The following is a 23,234-nucleotide window of genomic DNA, read 5'->3' on the forward strand; positions in this document are numbered from 1 at the left end:
TTGATCAATGCAGAAATCTATAGTTGACCAAAGTGCTAACAATAAATGACATTAGAATGCTCGACCCTAAATGGGACAATTATGTTACCCCAAGGCTTGTGAAACATTGTGGAAGAGGAAGCAGGGGAAATGGAAGAGCCAGAGGATGTAGTAAAAATATCTGATCAGAATGTGACACAGCCTCGGACTCACAAACCCACTGCAGTTGTGTTCATCTTCACAAGACCTGCCTGTGATTGGGCATTCACCTTTCATCATAGAGGGAGCAGCACTCATCCTTGGGGCTATGGACAATTAACAATCGTTAGGAATGGGGGCACAATCTTTAGTAGTGTCGTTACTGATAAACTGCTCTTGTTCTAGTAAGTAATTTCTCACATACTTAAGCAAGAAACCCTAATTAAATCCAGTGGTTCACATGCACAAAGAAGTCACGGGAGTAGGAGCAAAACTTGGTGGAAAGGAGGATTTCAGTGGAAGGAGAGAGGAAAGGGAGGGGAATGAAGGGTGAAAACAACCGGAACCCACTTATAAATGTCATAGCTGTCAAACAATAAAAATATTTTAAAAGAACATGGTGGTGAGAAGACATTGGTTAACATGCACCTTGTTAAAAATAGACAGGAAGAATATAGTCTTGTGTGCTGTGGTACAGCAAGATGATTGTAGTCAAAAGATTTGAACATACTCAACATTAGCAAATGATAAAGTTTAGGGAGATGGATATGGTAATGGTCCTGAGTTGATCATTACCCAATATTTCTGTGAATCAGGATATTACCTGGAACTTCATAAATATAGATGAAGATTATTAGTCAAATGTAATTCATTTCTTTCAAAAATTTAAAAAAATAAACAAAAATAAAGGAATGCTCCAAATTCAATGTGCAATAAGGTTGACTAATATAAATAAAGGCATATTAGTAGATATGGCAAAGATGAAGGAAGCATAGGACCTGAAGAAGCAAGGAGCCAATTGATTTTTGAGCTGACCAGGTTTCACACAACAACTCTGTAACTCTGAGATACTTGTACTGAGTTGTTAAATATTTTCTCTCAAAAGTTAGGAATAATTTGCTATGATAAAATTATCTATTAGTAGATTATTTTCTACCTGAAAATATGAGTGAACATATTAAGCATTTCTTAGAAATACAAAATCATTTCTTACAATGAACTTATATTTCTAGTACTTATCTCCACCTAGAAAATATTGACTAAAGCTGCAGGAGTCATGAAGGAATTGGAAATTTGGGAACATTCAGTATGTAATTCAGTCACTGAATTTTCACAGATGAAAGACTCAAATTTTAGAGAACAGATTCCATTTACAGAATTCACCTAGACATGAGTTAGATTTGACTTTGAAAAACAAAGAGAAAAGTTACAGTTTTGTAACATGACAGTGAAATTTGAAGGTATTCTCCTAGCCTAGGTCAACACAGACTTTACTATGGATACACCTAAATACTTCAGTTATTTATATACTCTAATTAGACATTTTGTCATGATGACTTTTTATTTTTTATTGACTTTATTGAGCTATGTATTTTTTCTCTATTCCTCTCCCTGCTTCTGTCTTCCCTTTCAACTCCCTCCCATGGTTTCCATGCTCCCAAGTTACTCAGAAGATCTTGACTTTTTCTCCTTCCCGTGTAGATTAGATCCATGCATGTCTCTCTTAGGGTCCTCATTGTTGTCTGGGTTTTCTGGTATTGTGGTTTATAGGCTGGTTTTCTTTGCTTTATGTTTTAAAACCAATTATGAGTGAGTACATGTGATAATTGTCCTGGTTCTGGGTGACCTCACTCAAAATAATATTTTCTAACTCCATTCATTTTCTTGCAAAATTCAAGATATCATTATTTTTTTTTCTGCTGTGTAGTACACCATTGTGTAAATATACCATATTTTCCTTATCCATTGTTTGGTAGAGGAGCATTTAGGTTGTTTCCAGGTTCTGGCTATAACAAACAATGCTGCTATGAACATAGTTGAGCCATGATAACTTTTTAAAGTGATATTTTTATTATTTAATTGAGAATGTTGTACCCCTTCTTTCAGGGTTCAGGGATCTTCTTAGAAGGTAGATCAAAAAAAGTGTAAGAGCCAGAGGTGGTAGACACTTCAAGGAAAAGTGTTTTCTAGACACAAGAGGGTAAAAGCTCGTAGGAACTCACAAGAATTGTGACAGTATACACAAGGTCAAGCCAGTCAAAGTCAACATGGAAGGGGGGATGTGGGCAAGAAGCCCCATTGCTAGCTGAGAAACTTTGGAATCTGAATGATGTTGAGAGAAGGAGAGTCAATTTTCTCTAATGGTAAAGGATTCTGTACATTCTGAATGTCGAGAGGGTGGTGTCATGAGTAAAGAAACAGACCTTGGGAAGATGAAAAAAAACAACTCTCTACTAACTATTGATGAAAAAGAAAGAGAAAAGAATGAAGTGAATAAGCCTCTGTGACCACCAAGAGCATTTGTAAAATGCAAGCCAAAAGGTCTTCTTCTTCTTGAGTCAAATATAGGTGTAAAAGTTTTCTGATATACGGTTGTATCTGCAAGCGCCTCTCAGGCTCAGTATAGAGGAGGGATCTACCTTGAGTGTTAACATTTTCCCTTTCCTGTTTTCATGTCCTAACTCCCCAGAGATTTAGAGCTGGAAACACCTTCATCCTGCCTAAAGAGTCACATTTAAGTGTGACTTTGGGTGTCTGCAGACAACATTGTGATTCTGAAACCCCATTGTTTCCTTTCTGTAAGAAGAAAATTCCATAGTGAGGTTCCAGGAAAAAGAAGGGTGACCCAGCAACAGTCTTTCAGAATAGTGAACTCAAATATTTAACAATCATCCTTGCCATGGGATCCATACTACTCAGATGTGTGGGGATTTTTTGTTTCTTGGGAACAAGTAAGTTTGGAAAATAAATGGAGAAATCTTTGAACTTTTCAGACTGGGATTAGGCCTCTTCTTTAGACCATAGAATACAGACCTTCTTCAGCTCTATTTTCATTTCTTTCTTATTTTTCCAAAAGGGCCTATGAATTCTGATATTACTCAGATCCCACAGAACAAGATCAGAAAGGCAGGTAAGAGCCCTACTCTTGAATGTTCTCATACTAAGGATTATGACTGAATATATTGGCATTGACAAGACCCAGCACAAGGACTGTGTCTGATCTCCTAGTTCCTTCAGATCAATGGCATTCACAAAGGAAGCATCTTTGATGAGTACAAAGAATGCTTATCTTTCTCAGAAGGAACAAGATAAATGTTTTGTTTCTAAACAACACCTGCCGTAATCAGACTCTCTTTGCATTGGTGCCTGCACTTATCTGCACAGTGCTTCTGGGCCACCTGCTAACTACACCAAAAGATAGGCAGATGGGTCAGTAATTTTCGCAGAGGTCAGAAGCTTGCCTTAATGTAAGATGTGGAATACTTAGGATTTTGGATAGTCTCAATTCAGTGAGTCATATTTAAGTGTGACTTTGGGTGTCTGCAGACGACATTGTGATTCTGAAACCCCATTGTTTCCTTTCTGTAAGAAGGTAATTCCATAGTGAGTTTCCAGGAAAAAGAAGGGTGATCCAGCAACAGTCTTTCAGAATAGTGAACTCAAATATTTAACAATACTTAATAATTTTTCAAATAATAAAATAAAATATAATATTTTTTTTTAAAAAACAACACATTGGAATTGAACAAGACAAGCAAACAGAAGGAAAAGAGCCCAACAGAAACACATGAAACAGAGATCAACTCTGGAATCTCCTGATTTCAGACCAAATCTGAAAACACTAAACTGGAAACTGTAATAAATAAACAGAGGACCTTGTGCAGAACCATGCCAGTCCTGTGCATGTTGCCTCAGTCTCTGTGTTCATATGTGCCTTGACTATGCCGATTTAAACAGCCTTTTCCCCCATGGTGTCCCTCATCCCCTCTGCTCTTACTCTCTGTTTGTCTTCTCTTCCATAGAATTCCCTAAGCCCTTTGGGGAGGGATTTGATGGAGACATCCCATTTTGGGCTGAGTGTTCCAAGGTTTTTCACTTTGTACACAGTGTCTGCTGTGGGCTCTGTAGTTACACCCATTTACTTTAGGAAGAAGTTTCTCCAATGACGAGAAAGGCACTGTTCTGCTTTCCTGACCTGAATAGTTTAATGATTTTTCTTAATCAGCTCAAATATATTGTGATTTTTCATAGCTTTTTCTACTGTTGCCATGTGCATTGCAACTCTCCCCCACAGAACTATGTTCTCACTAACAGCCTCCATGTCCAGTGTTCCATTTCTTCATCTCAGTTCCTCTAAGCTCAACCCCACACTTAAGTTCCATGCCTGCTTGTCTGTATATTAAGAACAAACTGTCTTGATTTTTAGATTTTACCTATAAATCAGTTTAATTATCACTGTACCTGGCTCAGAAGTTAGACATTCCACAGTTTGTTCCACAAAAACAATTATTCATCTAGAGCCCCACACTTTGAGCTGCAACAAGAACAATTTTAGTTTATAAGAGAAGTTATATTTTTGTTGTTATCTGCATTTTCTGAATTAAAAATATCATACATCTGCCTATTATGGGAATAAATAGGAACATAGAGATGCCCCTTTTAGTATTGTCACTTGATTAGCCCCATGGTTCCCCTGCAGCAGGGTTTCTTCTGGAAGCCAACTGAGGCTCATGTACAACAGTATTTGATCAAGGACTTCGAGAGAATAAAGTGGAAGTGTGCCTCAGAATCAAGTCAAAAGCTCTAGCAAGTCCTTTGTCGTCTTTCTCCACAAGCTTCAATCACTCCAGCAAAAGAATTGACTGGATTTTGTTCAGAGAGGGAGGCCCCAACTGGTTGTGTTTTCTACCTGTTTTCATCAGAAACGAGTGCCGCTCTTCTCCAGTCTCCCCTGTATGCTCGGAATGATTGAACTGATCTCTTTATAAAAGAACATTCTCACGGATTTTGTTCTTGCTTTCTAACCAAGCTTCAACAGTAGTTTCATATATAACTGAGATTCTCTCAGAAGCTACTAACCATTCCATTTAATTATTTTCTGACTGTTACATGTTCCCTTCAAGTTTTTTCATCATTAGTCATCACATCTTTTTACACTTCTGGGTGACAAAATCAGCCCTCCAGTGAATAATGCATACTGGCTTCCTCACAGGCCACTCAAGGGTTTAATTCCTGGATTTGTTGCCTTCTCATTTACACCAACCCCATCCTACATTTCCCATCTCAATGATTGTTACAATGTTTCTGGGCTCCCCTTTTCTATTACATAAGTTTCCAAATTTGTTAGTTCTCTGTCCCACAATGTCATAAGTTAAATTTTTAGAGGAAGGTCACTAGTTGCTGGAAATACCATGGCAATCAACATGGGTAAGTGACAAAGATATATGTTTGAACAGAAAAGGAGCTGGACTTGCTTCAGCACAGGATATTTCTGGCTCTTCAAGGAACTCTGAAGCTGGATAGCATCTGGAATAATTCTAATGTGAAGAAGGCAGAATTCATACCCACTTTTAACATACACACAATCACTGGATATGGCTGCACTAAGACACGTTAGGGGGCAGACTTCTCTAACTAAAACATTTTACCAAGTTGATAGCTAATGCCATAATTCCCAGAGAAAAGGTGTTCATCAGGTTTGATTTCATTCCTCCCTCACTCTTTCTGATCTAGTGTAGACTTTCACTATCCACTTCCTAGAAAATAACATAAAACTTTCATTACTGGTCTCCCGGACTCGAAGCTCATCTACTGGCTGTGGTTCACACTGCCACTAGTATGCCCTGGTTTAATATTTTTTTTAAATATTTATTATGTGTACAGCATTCCTTCCATGCGTACCTGCAAGCCAGAAGGGGGCACCAGTCTCATAGATGGCTGTTTATGCAGCACATAAAGCCTTTCATAAGTGTTTTCATGCATGAAAAATCAAATCAAATGTTCTAAATTCCTTCCAGTAGTTTGGATTTCTGCTTAGTTGAACATTTTATAATTCTCTGAATAGACCATGTTGAATTGGGACAGCTGTACCTTTACAAACATCTTCTCCTAAGTCTACTTCTTTACCTCTTACACATTCTCACATCCTTTAGCCAGAGAAGAGCTATCTACAAAAGCTTTTCTAGCCCTTATAGAAAAAAAGAACCAGTTCTTCTCTTCTGTGAAATGATTGCTAAACATTGTGGCTGCGTTTTTTATGATTTTTTTTCAATCCTGGCTCTTCACAAGATTCTTTCGATTAGGGGTGATATCCTGCTAACTTCACACGCCTGCTACTGAGTATAATTCCTGGAAGATGGCTTGTCAAGAGGAAGGAAGAAGCGAGGAGGGAACAAAAGTAGGCTCAAACATGTCTTCATGCAGTTAGAGCTTCAAGATTCTCTTCCAAGAACATATTTTCTGACTTCTGGTTCATGTCTATTTAAATTTTCCACACCTCTCACATCTAAGTCCCCTTGAAAAGAAGATATGTTTGGTTCTAAGCATACTGGTTCAGAGAAGTTTAAAAATGGAAGGATGTTTCACTGGATCAAAAATATGCATGTATATACATGGTTTTTCTCCCAATTATATCTGATGTGACATATGATTAACTGAGAACCAGGAAGAAAAAATATGTAAGAATGGTGTCGGGGGAAAAGAAACCGTTTTCCTTAGTGGACTCTGGGTTCTGAAAAGAAGCTATGGAAGGAAAGATTCATATATATATGTGTGTGTGTGTGTGTGTGTGTGTGTGTATGTGTGTGCGTGCATAGATATTCATCATGATTTAATTTCAGCCAATGTTACCAAATTATGTGCTAGGGATAAGTGCAAATTGGGATGTACTGATCTCTCGGTATTTGGAATTCTTGCTAAGGAACGACAAGCCTAAAATCATCATAAGAAAAGTTAATGAAGGCCTAACAAGTCTGTGGAAATGGAGCTGAGATGGTTCAATGATAACCACATAATCACTCTATATTTTCTGAAAAATCTATGATTGCCAGTTGTTGCTCTAGATCCTTCTGATATATAAATAGATGATTTACTGTTTAACATTCTCCTGCTATTTGGTCTGATGCAGTGGCTCTGTTGATGGACCTTTCTGTTGAATAACCCTCCCTTTCAGCCTTGCAGAGTCCATTCCTGCTTAACCTTCAGAACTCACACTCTATTGCTTCCTTTCCAGCTTTCAAAATTAGGTCAAATCCTATTGTTACAGCCTTCGAACGCTCTGCAGAATATTGATCTCCAAAACTTGTGAAAGAGTTGTAATGGAAGGTTTCCTAAGACTAGGAGAGACTGAGGAGAAATATCCACACAGGTGGCCAAACCTACTATGGATGAGGAAATAAACCAAAGTACCTGTTCTTTGATACGAAAAGTAATGCAGATGAAACTGTTGAATAGGCTTGGTGTGGAGCCCAGAGCAGTTGACAAGGTTATGCCATGATTCATTATCTTCCAGAAGAACCCATCCTATAGCCCTGGGTTTGGAAACTCCTGCTTTAGCCTAGCCTGCTCCACAGATGCAAGCTTCTTCAGCTCTCTGTCCTTAATCATTTGGGCGTAGGTAAGATGCAGAATTTCCAAACTCAGGAAGGGAAATTTCTCTGTGTGAGTTTTATTCTTGCCTTATCTTCAAATTCCACCCTGGATTCTGCTGCCAAATGCTCTCATTCTGTAGGCCTGTTGGATGCTGGTATCTCCCGGATCCTAAAATACTGCATTATAAGGATAGGAAAGAACATTGCTCTGGGATAGTCTGAAACCATGGACTGTGACAAAATCTACTAATAGCGGAAGATCCAGGAATGGAACTAGAGCTGATTCATTGCTCATATGGCAATAACAATACAGAGAAATTAGAGTTTTCTTTTGAATACAGTCTCCAGAACAAGAAAAGTACATTCTCCTCTCACACTGTAGTCTGCCAGACCCTTGAACAGGTCCTGGTCCTCTGTGCCAGCAGGCAGGACACTGTGCCACCTGAGCACATACACATTGCATGAAAAGGACAGCTGCATTCAGAATCCTCATTTTAAATGGAAGAAACCACTGGAAATCTTCCTAGACTTCTCATTCACATGGTAAAGAATGGCCTGAGCAATGATGTAGATTAGGAGTGGCCCATGGCTCATTTGACAAGGGGAGAAATGTCTCGCTCCACAGCCAGTGCTCAGCTTCTTTGTATCTAACTGCCAGTTCCATTGATGGACTCACTCTTTGTCTCTTATGGCTGTTGTAAGAAGCAGGATATGATTCTCTTCATTTTTCTAACAGCCTTGTTCATGGATTCTTCCTCGTATTAAATTAATCCCTTCACACACAGTGTTTCACACTCCTGTCTCTTCCCATCCCTAATCCTTATTACCCCAGCTTCAGCTCTTATGTATGACTTTGCACTTTGAACACCTGAATGACATAAACTGATGTCCTTCTTAGACATCCTTGCAAGATACTTGTTAGGTTGAAGAATCCTCCTTACATGACTCTTGGCCTTAATTGTCTGGTCTTGCCTTTCAAAGGTGATATGCTGGCTGGGGAGATTCCTTAGTGACAATACCTCTCACTGCACAACACGATGAACAGAATTCAGATCCCTGGAACCTTTATACAAAGTTAGTTATGGCTAAGCGTACCTATAACTCCATTGTTATGAGGAGCAGTATTAGAAACAAAAAGATCACCGGCCCTTACTGGCCAGACAGTCTATTTTCCAAAGTATTTCAATAATTTGTTCCATGTTTTAGTGCTGAAATTTTTGCAACCCATGGACATGTCACCATTTGTTCATCTATCCACTTGTCAAATGTACATCTGATCCTTTTAGTTTTTATTAATAATGCAGTTGTGAACTTTTATGTGTAAGTCTGTGAAGAAATGAACTTTCTAGATATATTCGCCCAGTCTGACTGGAAGTATATATCAAATCTTTTAAACATACTAACAGAAGTTTTTGTAAAATGCTCTGAAATTTAACCATTTCTTAGTTTTATCTTCCTTCTGTTAGCCAAAACAATGACTTCAAAAAATATTTACCTCTTCTTTCTCAAAAACTATGGCTACATTACTTTTATAGAGAGAATGAAGTTTGTAGGTGCAAACTAATCTAATCATATCCGAAGAGACTGTTTTAGATTATGTCGCTGGGCTTGGTCTAAACACACATCTTTAAAAGTGACTATTGTCAGTGCAGTGTCACAGTGCCACTGTTTTTGAAGATAAATAATAAGGACCAAGGCATGAAGGTGGTCTCTAGGAACTGCAAGAGTGAAGAGACAGATTCCCCCATGGGGACTCAAAGAGGATTACAATCCATCCTGCATCTTGACATAAATCCAGTGAGGACTATGCTTAATTTATAATCTGTAGTATGCTCCATGGTAGGTTTAATGCTTTATGATATGAGTTTTGCAGTGATTTACTGTACCTGCCACAGAAATCCATTTCAGGGCCCCATTTACAAGCAACCAAAAGTAGGCAAAGGTGTTGTGGGATGTAGACCAAAAAGTGACAAAAAGGGCCAGAGAGGGTTTCCACTTCTAAGAACAAATTTCACTGATTTCTGCCTTTAGCCTGCTCTGTTTATGAAAACATCTCATTACAATTTATGCTCAGAATGTCCCATCAAGGATCTTTCCAATCATCTTTACCTCGGAGAGGGATGATTCTTGTAGAAAGAGTTCATTCCTCCATTTTGTTTGGCAGTGGCCAGCAGAAAATGCATTGGCCTTGCTATGTAGCTGCTGCTGAAGCAAGAATGTTGTGACAGAGGAGAGGAGCAAATTGTTTAGCATGTGATTGGTTCTTGAAAATATGAGTCTCAGAAAAAAAAAAGCCTCACCGACTTCCACTGTACCTCTGCCAAAACCAGAAAGGAACCTTGCATGAGAGAGTAGCACACCACTTCTCAGAAGGGAGCCATGATGTTTTTATAGGAAACATTTAGCAAAATAAATGGTTAAAGTAGAAGATGAGGATGGAGGGTCAGTAAATAAAAACTGCTATTTATTTCAATTCAGGGTGTCAATCTAACTCAAAATATATTAGGTTGTCAGGACAGAACAAAACAAAAATCCTGCTATAATATCATTTTAAAAAACAAAACAGAAAAAGACAAGCAAATTGAAAGACAGTGGGGATTTATTTCAAAGCTTCTGCTTCTGGTAATACTATATCCCACTTAGCCTGCCAGCAGAGCTAGCATAGCTGGAGAGACCCAGGTGCCTCATCCATGGCTTAGAGGGAGCCAGACAAAGACAACACAGCACACATGGGGATGAAATATGGTGATGAATACATTTTCAAAGGAGGTATGTTAGGTATGCTTTAGGTGTCGAAAATTGAGTCAAGCGGGAGCAGCTCCTACAGGGAGAAATAGAAAGGCCAAATTGCTTTCAAATCAGAGGATTTATTGTTCACCTAACCTAAATATGTCCATAGAGATACTGAAATATTCAAAAGCTGTGGTTGAATGCAGGATCCACAGTCAGGCAAAGCTGGCCAGCTCATAGCTTTAGGAATGCAATTTCCCCTCTAAGACTTCAGTTTCACATCTATAAAACAAAGAAGCTAGCATGTGCATCTCAGAACTGAGAAGAAATTTCTAAGAAACAATATGTGAATAATTTAACACTGAAACCCCACTGAAATAACACTTCAAAATACTGTCATAGAAGCAGCAGCGAGATGGCGGTTGAGAACTGTATGACTGGCAAAACCTTACCCTCTTTATTCCACTTCGATCATTTCATCATCACCTGGACAGTCCTCTGAAGTTGGTAATATTTGTATTCACATGGCTACAGGATGACTTGTACCTGTCTGCTGGATTTATAAAATGAAGTCTCAAGCTAATTCTTCAGAGTATGACTTGGTTGGAAATAGTATCTTCAAAGTTGTAATTAATAAAGTGAAGTCATATGGGTGACACCCTAGCCTATATGCAAAATGATCCAGACAGAGATACAGAAAGAAAAGACCTTGAGAAGACACAGGACAAGTATGTCCACTTACAAGTCCAGAAGAGAAGCCTCTGAGGAGGCTGACTCAGCTGACACCTTGATCTCAGCCTCCAACACAGTGGAAAATGTAATTTCTACCACTTAAAGCAGACTGTAGTACTTTGTCATGGTAATGCTAGTAAACCGGCAATACCCAGTCACAAACAACTTAACCACAGATTGCGTAAGTAAATTGCACAAAGAATGGGATTCAAGCTTAAACATGTAAAAATCTGCCTCCCTCCCCATAGTAAGTCATGCTCATCTTAAAGAATACATGGCTTGGCAAACAAAGATGTATGAGAAAGATGCACAGGCAAGAAGAGAAATGTGGAAAGGGAGAGGCTTTTCCCAGAATTGAACTGACCTTGTTGATGTACCTTGCTGAAGTTCTGTCAGGAGAACTGGTTGTAAAGAAAGCATTAGGGACACTGGTCTGTGGGGCCTTGGGGGACAGGAGTGGTTAACTCAGAGTGTCAGGGTCTCCAGCTCTTGATTGCTGCCTTCACATAGGTTTTTTAGGGAGCTCTCCATTTGGTTTCTATTCCTTTCTAACACAGGCCTCATGGAAATCAATGAAACATGGGCTTCGAGAACCTAGGTCAGAGAAGCAGCAAGAATGCTTTACTGAGATATTCTCAGACTATCAAATCAGACTGGATGTCCAGATCAATAGATTCAAGTGAGGAATAAAGTTAATTCATTATTTCTCTGACATTAACATCTTTGAAAATGATGCTCTGGATGAAAATTGTCTTAGTACTATGAAAAGATACAATGTCTGTGGTAACTCCTATAAAGAAAAATATTTAATTGTGGTGGTTTGCTTACAGTTCAGAGGCTTAATACATTATCATCATGGCAGGAAGCAAGGCAGCATGCAGGCAGACATGGTGCTGGAGAAGAAGCTGAGAAATCTTACATCTTGACTCACAGGCAACAGGAAGTGGTCTGAAACACTGGATGTGACCTGAGCATCTATGAGACCTTGAAGCCCGCCTCCACAGTGAAACACTTCCTCTAATGAGAACATACCTACTCCAAGAAAGTCACATCTCCTAATAGGGCCACTCCTTTGGGAACCAGTTTCTTTCACACCATCACAAAACAGTGAGGTCTTGGAGATTGAGTCATTGGTAAAGGACTTACATAGCATGAGTGAGGCCCTGGGTTCAGTCTCTAGCATGACCACTACCACGACAATAACAAATAAAGAGAATAATTAGCCCAGATTTTTTAATCTTTCAACATTAATAAGTCACTTAGATATGTCAGTGCAGCTGTGTCTTCTCTGTACAAAATACCCTACAAACCCAAGGTGTACAAGACCCATTGTCCAGCTCACAGAAGCCACCCACATACAAGGCCCTTTCCTGTCCTTAATTACTCTTCTTCCCTTTGTACCTCACTTCCTAACCATGCTCTATTCCATGTTTACTTACTTTTATGATCGCACCAATTTTTATTGATATAATACAAATTAATCTAGGGCATGGGTCTTAAACCAACCTAGTCCCACCTGACAGAAACTGAGTAAGTAGGAGAGCTGCATTCCTTTATGAAGGATTGAGGGAAGACTCCCTTTGCCTGGTCATTTCTTTCTTTCTGCCATCTTCAAAGCTAGCCTCATTCCATCTATCTGACTCTCTTCTGTATAACCATGCTTTCCTTGAAGCAGAACTAAGGAAGGTTCTATATTTTAAGAACTGATGTGATCAGAGTCTGACAACCTGAATTAAAGGAATATTCTCCCTATCCCAAGATCTGCTGATCAATAGCTTCAGTGACTTTTGCAACCTTAAATTCCCTTTGCCTATTTAATTAAATATATTAATAGATTACAGAGTCTAGGCTTTAACTTGGTTCAAGTGATAGTCACTGTGATATTCCACTAGAGGGCACTAACATATTCTGTAATGCAGACATCACATTTCAAATAGTATTGTGAGAGTGTAATGAAGTTGAATGTGTATGCATAATTTAAAAAACACACATTCTAAAAAATTTGGATTCTCAAGGGCTTGTAGTAGATAACAGAATGATATAAGATAGAGTACACTTTTCAGAACTGAAATAACCTGAGCATAAAGTGACATGGGACTAGAATTATGACGATAATTCTGTTAGTCCACATCTGACCTCAAAGTCATATAAAAGAAAAGATGCCTGTGTAGCTGAAGTGTAAAGCATGTGTTCTCAAACAAGGCTTTAATAAATGGCACCCCATTGCGGATGAGATACAAGCACAGGGTTTTGTGAAGATACTTTTTTGCCAGGGTAAGCAGATGAGAGACAAGTCCTAGAATAGTACCCTGAAGGATGAAGAAGATAGCAGACACAGATCATATTTCACCCATATCCTACATAAAACCTTACCCATTAGATATACTTGAATTTTTAGTATTATTTTATGTCTGATGTGTTTTTGTGCATGTATGTCTGCACAACACACATGTGCATGGTGCCAGCGGAGGATAGAAGAGGGCATCAACCCTCTAGAACAGGGACTATACACAGCTGTGAGTTACCACGTGGGTGCTGAGAATCAAACCCGAGTCTTCTGGAAGATCGAGTACTCTTGACCACTGAGCCATCTTTCCAGCTCCTAGGCTTTACTTTTCAAAAATTAGCCAGAAAAGCAATTCTCAGACATGCTATGCTTCTCACCAGCCTCTCCTGGAGAAGAAAAGGGAAGAAAAAAGGCATGAAACATAATATAATACATGTCAGTCAAGCTTGTGCTGGCTCTGGCAGCAGCAAGCCTGTCTCACCTGCTAAAGAGCAAAGGATAGGTGGGTCTAAGGTTGTGGGTGGGATACATGAGGGCAAAATCATTTGTGGTGTGAAGAATTTGACTGAGTTTCTTACACCTTTGCATCCTTTAAAAGACAGTGTCTAAAAAAACACAGCAGAGAGTAGGTTAGAGAAGACGCTTGGAATCTTTCCTGCAGAGTAGAAATAGATTCTAAAAATAAAGTGCAGTTTTGATAGTAGAGTAAGCTTTCTGTTCTCACATTTCTAGGTGATAGTCACACGTTATTCCAGTTCAGATCGTGAGGATCTAAAATACATAAATATTTGACAATTTTTACAAGAGTGTGCTAATACAACAACACGCCACATGCATACAGACACGTGGCCTCAAAGAAACTGAAGAAATGGCACAGCTCAGAAGGCTGCTTTGGTGCCCGTGTACACACCAAACTGCTGCAGAAAGGGGGAGGAGCTTTCCTCCCTCAAATGTTCCTGGCACCCATGATAGGGAGAGAAACATCACATAAGTTAGTGGTAGCCTCAAGGCTTGCAGAGAACTAACTGAAGCAGGAGTTTCACGATGATATCACCATGGTCACCATTCTCCTAAGCTATGTGGTCTTTTATCTCCTAGGGACAGGTGAGTATGTAGACCAGGGCTCAGATCTTTTCCTGAAAGGGTAAAGAATTATCTCTTTTCACCAAACTGGGTATCTCAACCTCTATGTTCTTCATTCATAGGCTCCACAGAGGCTCAAGTTTCCCAGGCTCCAAGACACGTCATCACAGAGACTGGGAAGAAGTTGATAATAACTTGCTCCCAGAATATGAATCATGATTATATGTTTTGGTATAAACAAGACTCAGGTCTGGGTCTAAAGCTGATCTATTACTCAATTAATGCTGATCATATCGATAAGGGAGAAGTCTCTGATGGGTATAATGTCTCTAGAAAAGGAAAAGAAGCCTTTCTTCTGACACTGGAATCTACCCAAATCAGCCAGACCTCCTTGTACTTCTGTGCCAGCAGTTATCACAGCTCTGCACAGCCCGCTGCTCTCTGCACAAAAAGGACAGCCACATGGGCGAGAAACCTCCACTCTCAGGCGTCCCCATGCCAGCCAAGAGAATGTAACATCTTTTCCCAGTGGCAACAGCCATAGGAGCTCTCTATAACTCTCTGGCCTCAGGGCCTCTCAGCAGGGCACTTCACTTAGTGTGTGACTCCCATGCTCCAGTCTCAACTTGTTATACCACAACTTTCAAAACCCAGACAGAGCAAGATCCTTGTATTAGATCTAAAGTGCCAGGCCACCACTGTGTTCCTTTCTCCCCGTGGGTCTTAAATCTTCAGATGCAATGGAGCTGCTGCCCCAAGGCAAGTTTGAGTTTTCTCATATTACTGGCTTTGTTATTGATACTTTTGACCATTGTTTTTGTGTGTGGGCAGAAATACCATATTCTGAATTGTTTACCAAATTTAACTTTGCCATCAACCAATATGCAAGCTCACAAAGCAGGAGTGATCTTCCCTGACCCTCTGATGTCCTTCTACACCAAATCCATACCCGTGTTTATCACACCTCTAAGTATTAAGTTCCTTGCAATTTATACTAGTATTCTCCACCCCACCATTATTGTGTAATCTTTCACCTGGAATCCAGTTACCACCCTCCAACCTGCCATCCTGACTGCCCGCTTGCCAGTTGTTCCTTCCCACAGATGAGATAAAAAACTTTAAGTTTCTTTAGTCAACTATCTGGTGTCTATTGTTTTGTGTACTTGTAAGTTTCCATATTTTTATATAGTTGAATACTGGTCCACCTTTCTGTTATAAAGCTCTGCTTTCCTTTAGCTACTCTGACTGCCCAAATTCTCATGCAGAAGTTTCTTAAAGTGTGCCCTGTGCTAACTCACTCCTCATTCTTCATCTGTGATGCTCCTCTACCAGATCACCTATTCAAGTATTGATTAGATTCCTCTGGGCTTCTTAATTGGTTGAGTTAACAACGTGAAGAGTTCTTTGACACATGCTCTTGTCACAGCCTGAGCAGAGCTAGCAGAAATTCCCTGACCCCATCCGCAGCTTATCTACCATGGCCATGGAATTCTGTTTTGTGGTCCTTTGTCTTCTTAAAAAAGTTAAGTCAGAGGCATAAGTATGATGGAGATACATTATTACCTTCCCTAAATTATCTGTATTGTGTACATAATATCCCTGGGTCACAATTTCACTGAGACACCTGTTAGATATCATCATCAGTACAGAAATTAAGTCAGCAATGTAACTAGAATATGTACCTTGGTCTCCATGTGTGGATCTTGACATAGGACACTTTTTAACCTATTAGTCACTTGGTTCCTGGAGTGCTAAGTAAATGCAATTGTTTAAAAAGATAGGGTGTTTTTTAAATAAGACTAAGCATTTCTCCCACGCTCAATATATGTAGACTCTCTACCCTCTGCCATCAGTTAGACCACAACACTGAAAGTCACATCCTCCATGCAGAAAAATGGTTGTCATAAAAGGAGGAGGTGACCCTTGCTTCCTGAGCCCTCCCCTTACCATGGGGGAAATGCTGTTCCCACAGAAAAGAAGCACACAGAAGCATTCTCCATCTCCCCACACAGGAACACTTCTGAAGTCCCAGGTGCCCTGGTGGTAGGAGTCACAACAGACCACTTTGGTTTACAATATGAGTGGTTCTCAACATTTCTGCTGCTGTGACCCTTTAGTGTAAGTTCTTCAGGTTGTGGTAACCCCCAAACATAAAAATATTTCATTCTACTTCATAACTGCAGTTTTGCAACTGTAATGTAAAATATGCAGAATAACTAATATGTCATTCCTGTGGGGGATGTGACCCATAGGTTGAGAACCACTGGAATTGTCAGTGTTCTTTTTTCCACTACTTTTTATTGTCTCTTTTAATGGGGACTCTTCAATCCAGATCCTGTCACAGAATTAGCCTTAATCCACCCAGTATGTTTCACCTCACCTCCAGGGAAGATCTGCAGACTCTGAGACTCACAAAAGCTTTCCTTGCATTTATCTCTGTGTGTCAGAGAGCATTTAAATATTAGTGTTACTCTTCTCGCTTAAGCACGTCGTACTACGTTGTGCATTTACTGACTGTGTTAACATTTGCACAGACATTGAATGAAGTCATCTACCACCAACATTCCAAGGAATTTCTGACATATGGCAAAAACAGAAAAATTTAAAGTACATTTTCCAGCTTATTTGCCTATACTTCACACTTTATTGCTTGGCCATAAACCCACTCTTGTTGGACCACTGGCTCTTCCAGCTCTCTTCTCTTGCTAAACCTCTAAATAATATTTACACCACTGCTGTCACTACCACCAGCAAAACTTGAAGAAAAAAAGATGCTTCATGAGGGGAACTAATCTATTGCATATGGAAAACATCAACTACAGTTGCCTCTATCCATGGATACAATAATAAGAAGTATCTAAAAATAAGTACTTTCAGCGACTAAATTAGTGTACTTCCAGACTTGCACAATGCCATTCCAGAAGCATGTGCATAAAAGTGGAGAGAAAGACAGAGAGAAAGAGAGAGAGAGAGAGAGAGAGAGAGAGAGAGAGAGAGAGAGAGAGAGAGAGAGAGAGAGAGATCTGTGATACCCTCTTTCCTCTCTGAGATCTCCAGATGTTTCAGTCTAGATGAAGGAGACAAGCTCATGAGTGTGGTCAAGAGCAATGACATCATAGACAGTCAGTGTAAAGTGACAAGAAGACCCACACATTCTTCAAAATGGCCATGAGTATTAGACTCATCTCTGCTGTGGTGCTTTGTTTCCTAGGACTAGGTGAGTCCTGGAGGCTGATATGTCCTGGGCATTGAGGGCAAACCGCATACTGTTGCTTCTAGGCTGTGATATCAGACTTTTCTAGTATCAGGCTACCTGATACTAGGTAACCTTGCTTTCACTTCTTCTTCACTAACAGGCCTTGTGGACATGGATGTAATGCAGACACCAAGATATCTGGTCAAAAGAATGGGAGAGGAAGTTTTGCTGGACTGTGTACAGGATATCGGCCATGAAAGAATGTTCTGGTATCGACAAGACCCAGGTCTAGGGCTACGGTTGATTCATTTTTCATATGATGTTGACAGTAACAGCAAAGGAGATATCCCTGAAGGATACCGGGTCTCTCGGAAGAAACGGGAGCGCTTCTCCCTGATTCTGGAGTCTGCAGAAACCAGCCAGACATCTGTGTACTTCTGTGCCAGCAGTTTATCCACAGCTCTGCAGAGGCACATCCTCTCCACACAAAAAGCACCTACGAGAAGGAGATGGCTCTGCCTTCAGGTTGATGCTGACTTTCATATCACATAGTACCAGTTAGAAAGAGGTGGCCACTAAAGGGGGACCTCTACACATTCTTAAATTAGGAAAAAAAGGCCACGAGATATTCTCACTCCTTAATAATTCAGAAGACAATGTGAACGTAACCTGACCCAAAATATGAATAGTCTCTAAACTAAATTCATGAGACTGACACCCTACAAGATGTCACCTTCCATATTTGCACAAAAGCAGTGCTTAACATTTAAAATAATTTCATCATTCCATTATAGGCTCCAATCCTCTCAATAATGGACTTGGTTTGCTTTGTTCTTTGTAGCATGTCGCCAGAGGGCACTAACACATCTCTCCTCTCTAGATAGACTTTATTGTCTGTCCCAAAAGGCTTATAAAGCTTTAATTTTATTTATCCCATTTTTTATTTACTTCCTTGAAAACCAAACCAGTGTGACTGATCAAAAACACAACTTCAGATTTTCTCATCCATTATTTTTCATTGGACAGTCTCTAATCAAGGCAAGCGTAAACCAGGGTGCAGGTGGTCAGGCTGTAAGCATTCTCACAAGCACCTGGATGGTGTGTTCGTTCGAGAGAGTGAAACACAGAAAATATTAGCTGGGTCCCAAATTATGAGATATTTATTAAACAACTAATAAGACCTGAAATATATTTTAAATATATAAACAAACCTGAAATATATTTTAAATTTTGTTTATTTGTTTATTTTTACAATTTGTTGTGTGTATGTGTGCATGTGCACACATATGTGCACATGTACATGCATGCTTTCATGGGCATATCCATTCCCACATATATCAGAGAACAATTTGCCGGGATTAAACTCAGGCTGACAGGTTTGGCTTCCGGTGCCTTTACCCACTAAGATGTGTAGTTTTGTTGTATGACAATGTATTAATGTTCAGTGCATGTACAGGAAGACAGGGATGAAAAGTAAATACGTATTATAAAGTTTAGGACTACATTTACATGAGAAATTGGAAACTAGCTGATATGGGATTAATGGAAGGCAAGAATAGAAGAACTACAAAAAAGAAAAAGTGTTCTGTTTTGTGTACAATACCCCTGAAGTGAAGAAAAAGACTACAGGAATTAAAAGTCTCCTGACTGAAGTTAACATCCAGAACAAAGGATCTTCACAGAATATAGTTACTTAGCAGGACTACATACAGGGATCTTTGCTGTGTGTGTAAACCTCACATTACCCACAAATCCACTATTTCCCACAGTAAGCATTGCTGACACTCAGATCCAATGAAAGACAGAGGAACAGGTCTAAGTGGTGATTGCATTCCTGTTGCCACCATGAATTGTCATCATGCAACCAAAGTCGAGTTCAAAGTTCGTCACGTGACTCTGAGGTCCGGCTGTAGTTGTCACTTGTTTCCTCTACCGTGTCCATGCATTGTAACCTCAGCAGAAAGGAAAGGAACTAGAATAAAACGACAGTATGCAGCGATGAAATAGTGCTCATGGGACTAAAAGATTGGTGAAATATGGAGGATGTTTGAGTTTGGGCATAAACTGAAAAGTAATGAATGCTCAAAATATAACTTCATAAAGGCAAATAAAGCCTCACTAATCCTCTGAAAATACTACATACTATTTCAACACACATGCATCATTTTAAAATTGGAGCATTCCCAGAACGTGAGAGATTTTTGAAGACTCAGTCCAACTGAGATGTCTTCACCAAACCCCTCCCCTCAGGGCTCAGGGAGCTATGCAAAGGAGGAGGCAGAAAGATGACTCTAAAGCAAGAGAGAAAAGATGTTTAAATGTGGACACTTCCATAGCATTCTTTTCTGGGACACAGTGAGGCAGAGCTTTCCCTGCAGGGAACAAGAACAGTGAAAGCAGGAAGTCACTTCTCTAGGGGTGTTCCCGGCAACGGAACACAATGTTCCTGGCACGTACAGAATGTTTCCTTACAATTAATGATAAACTGGATTAAAATAACTTGCTCATGGCCACACAGCTCATGAACCTGGTCAATATGCTTTCAATTGTTTGTTCTCCAATTCTATTTGTGATCTGTTGGCTCCTAGAAGAATCACCATGCAACACTCGACTTGGGTTAGTCTTTTTGCTCAGTAGCCACCAGACTTTCTGGTTCCTTTTTACACACGATGCTTCCGGAGACTCTATTCTTTTAACAGGATCACTGTTTTATTGTCCTGTTGTCACCCGGAGACTTTCATTTGTTAGTCTGAATTAGATTCTTTTTCCTTTGGTTCACTGTATCGATCTGCTAGGAAAACATTATCCAGTAATGTCCTAAGAAAAATGAAATAAAAGTAAAAGTTTTGTACTTAGCATAAATGAAAATGCCTTTTTTATATCTTTCAAATCTTGCGTTAGTAGGGAAATCTGTGTTGCAAATGACATCCTATCTGAATGTTATAGACTTTTCCATGACATTTTATAAATCATTGCTACCAAGAAATCGATGACTGCTACAGGAGAAAGTCAGTTTTCCCTGGGGATGTGGGACTGAAGAGACTAGCTGTGGCCCAGCAGATGACCCTATACTCACATACATACAGACAGCACTGATTGGACTTGGTGGGTTATCAAATGCAGAGCATATGAAATTGAGAAGTAAAAGTGGTGGTGGTGGTGTGGGAGGAATTATGGAGGCAGGAATGAGGCGAGTGGACTTGATCCAAATGCATTGTATGCATACATGGCTTTCCAGTCAGTAAAATAGTCTAATGTATGCATGCATGGCTTTCCAGTCAGTAAAATAGTCTAATTTATGCATGCATGGCTTTCCAATCAGTAAAATAGTCTAATGGTATTTCCCATTTCAGTTGTTTTATGGAGGGGGAGGAAAGGGTTTATTTCACTCACTGTCCCATATAGTTCATTATCAAAAGCATTAAAGGTGCCAGACATCACTGGCACACTTCTTTAATCCCAGTGCTCGGCTGGCAGAAGCAGGCAGATCTCTATGAGTTTGAGGCCAGCTGTTCCACAGAGCGAGTTCCAGGACATCCAAGACTAAAATTACACAGAAAGACCCTGTCTCCAAAACCAACCACCCAACAAAAAGAGTGAGGGCAGGAACCAGGAGGCAGGAGCTGAGGTGATGGAGAGGTGCTGCTTTTTAGCTTGCTTAACCTGCTTTATTATAGAACCCACGACCACCAGTTCAGAGGTAGTACCACTCACAATGGACTGGGCTGTTCCCCATCAATCACTAATTAAGAAAATGCTAATTGGCTGGCCCACAGCTGGATCTTATGGAAGCATTTTCTCAGTTGAGGTTTTTCTCCTCTCAAATGACTGTAGTTTATGTCAAGGTGACACAAAACTAGCCAGCATCCCAGCAGGATTATTTTGTCTTAGTGAAAACTGCAGTGTCTGAGATGTACGGCTCTGACTCCAGCCTCAACTGTGGCCTGCCTCCAAGAGTGGTTTACACTGATCTCTTGGAGAATTGCAAAAATTACCAGCATGCCTCATAATTCTGGGTTCTTTGCGGGAGCAACAAGTAAAAATGGTTAGAGAAATGGCTCAGTTGTTAACAGCACTAATTGCTCTTGCAGAGGGCACAGTTTCAGTTCCCAGAACCCAAATGATGTCACACAACCACCCGTAACTGCAGTTCCAAAGGATCACATACCCTCTTGATCTCCCAGGGCATCAAACACACACATGGTATATGTATTTTCATGCATCCAAACCCACAAAAACGTAAAAATATAGTATTTAATCCCAATACTCAGGAGGCAGAGGCAGGTGGAAATTTGTGAGAAGAAAAGGAAAAAATAATCCAATAAAAATTGGAGTACCGACCTAAACAGAGGACTCTCAACAGAGAAATCTAAAATGGCTGAAAGACACTTAAGGAAATGCTCAACGTCCTCAGTAGTTCTTGGGAAGAATCTGTGTCATTTAACATGCTATTTACAGCTAACAGTGGTGGGCCTTATATCCCAGAAACCTCTGAAACCATCCTTTCCTGTCCAGTCTCCAGCTCCAAAAAACGACATGGAGACTTAATCACTATGAAAGCTCAGCCTTAGCTTATGCTTGTCTCACTAGCTCTTGTAACTTAAATTAACATGCTTCTATTAATAGGTGTTTTACCATGCGACTTTTTAAAACCTTTTTTATGTTTTTGTCTGTTTGTTTTTGGTTTGGTTTTTTAAGACAGGGTTTCTCTTTGTAACAGTCCTGGCTGTGCTGTCCTTGAACTTGCTCTGTAGGCCATCCACATGGCTCTGCCTCCCAAGGGCTGGCAGTAAAGGTATGTGCCAACACTGACTAGCTTCTTTTAATTTTCCTTTATTTTGTATGACCGACTCCCTTTGTGTCTCATTGGTGTCATCAAAGCATCTTGTGCCTGGAGTCAATGGTTTTAATTTTTAATTTATAGTTTCAGTACATAAGTTTTCTTGCACTGAATATTTTTAATTCATAGGATTTGGAAATTCTGTGAAGATAAACCTCTGATTCATTTGTCCTGTGTTTATTAAACATGCAGGATAACATGTTTGTTGCCAGTTAGAAAAACACAGTAAGGTGTAAAAGTGGGGCAATCTTTGGTAGCTCTGATGCTAATCCATGGCTCTGGGATTACAAAGACATCAATTTGAGCCATATTTTTTGTCACCTCTTCTTGAAATTTGTATAAATTATGCTCTCTAGGTCTTATGTGCAAAAATTTCCAATTGGTAAAACACAGTGATAATCACACCTAAATAACAGTGCCTGGGGCTGGAGAGATGAATCAGAAGTTCAAAGCATTTGCTGCTGTCCAGAGGACCCAGGTTTGGTTCCTAGCACCCGCATTATGGTTCACAACTATCTGCAACTCCAATCAAGAGGATCTCTTCTGACCTTCAAGGGCTCCAGAACATTCTTATACATAAAATAAAATAAATAATTATAATAAAAAATAACTCAGCTCACAAATAAAAAGAAACTTAGCTCTACTTTTTCCCATAAGTAATATGCATAAGTAATTGAATGATATAATGAATTTATTAAAAACTAATGACAAATAATAGCACTGTGGTCAAACAATAGAGGGGAATGACCTGATCTGTAGTCTACACTGAACTGAAATATAAAAAAATAAATATTATTACAAGTTTCCAAGGACTATTTA

At 39.6% G+C, this 23,234-nt stretch overlaps 1 gene segment (V, D, J or C); it reads left to right on the plus strand.

Annotated features, from left to right (window-relative positions):
- The first annotated feature begins 17,538 nt into the window (after positions 1–17,538).
- On the plus strand, positions 17,539–18,127 carry LOC101993040. The segment is given in 2 exon segments: positions 17,539–17,596; positions 17,736–18,127. Coding segments are annotated over 2 exon segments (447 nt in total).
- Positions 18,128–23,234: the final 5,107 nt, after the last annotated feature.

Source organism: Microtus ochrogaster, unplaced genomic scaffold (assembly GCF_000317375.1).
Source record: "Microtus ochrogaster isolate Prairie Vole_2 unplaced genomic scaffold, MicOch1.0 UNK173, whole genome shotgun sequence".
NCBI lineage: Eukaryota > Metazoa > Chordata > Mammalia > Rodentia > Cricetidae > Microtus > Microtus ochrogaster.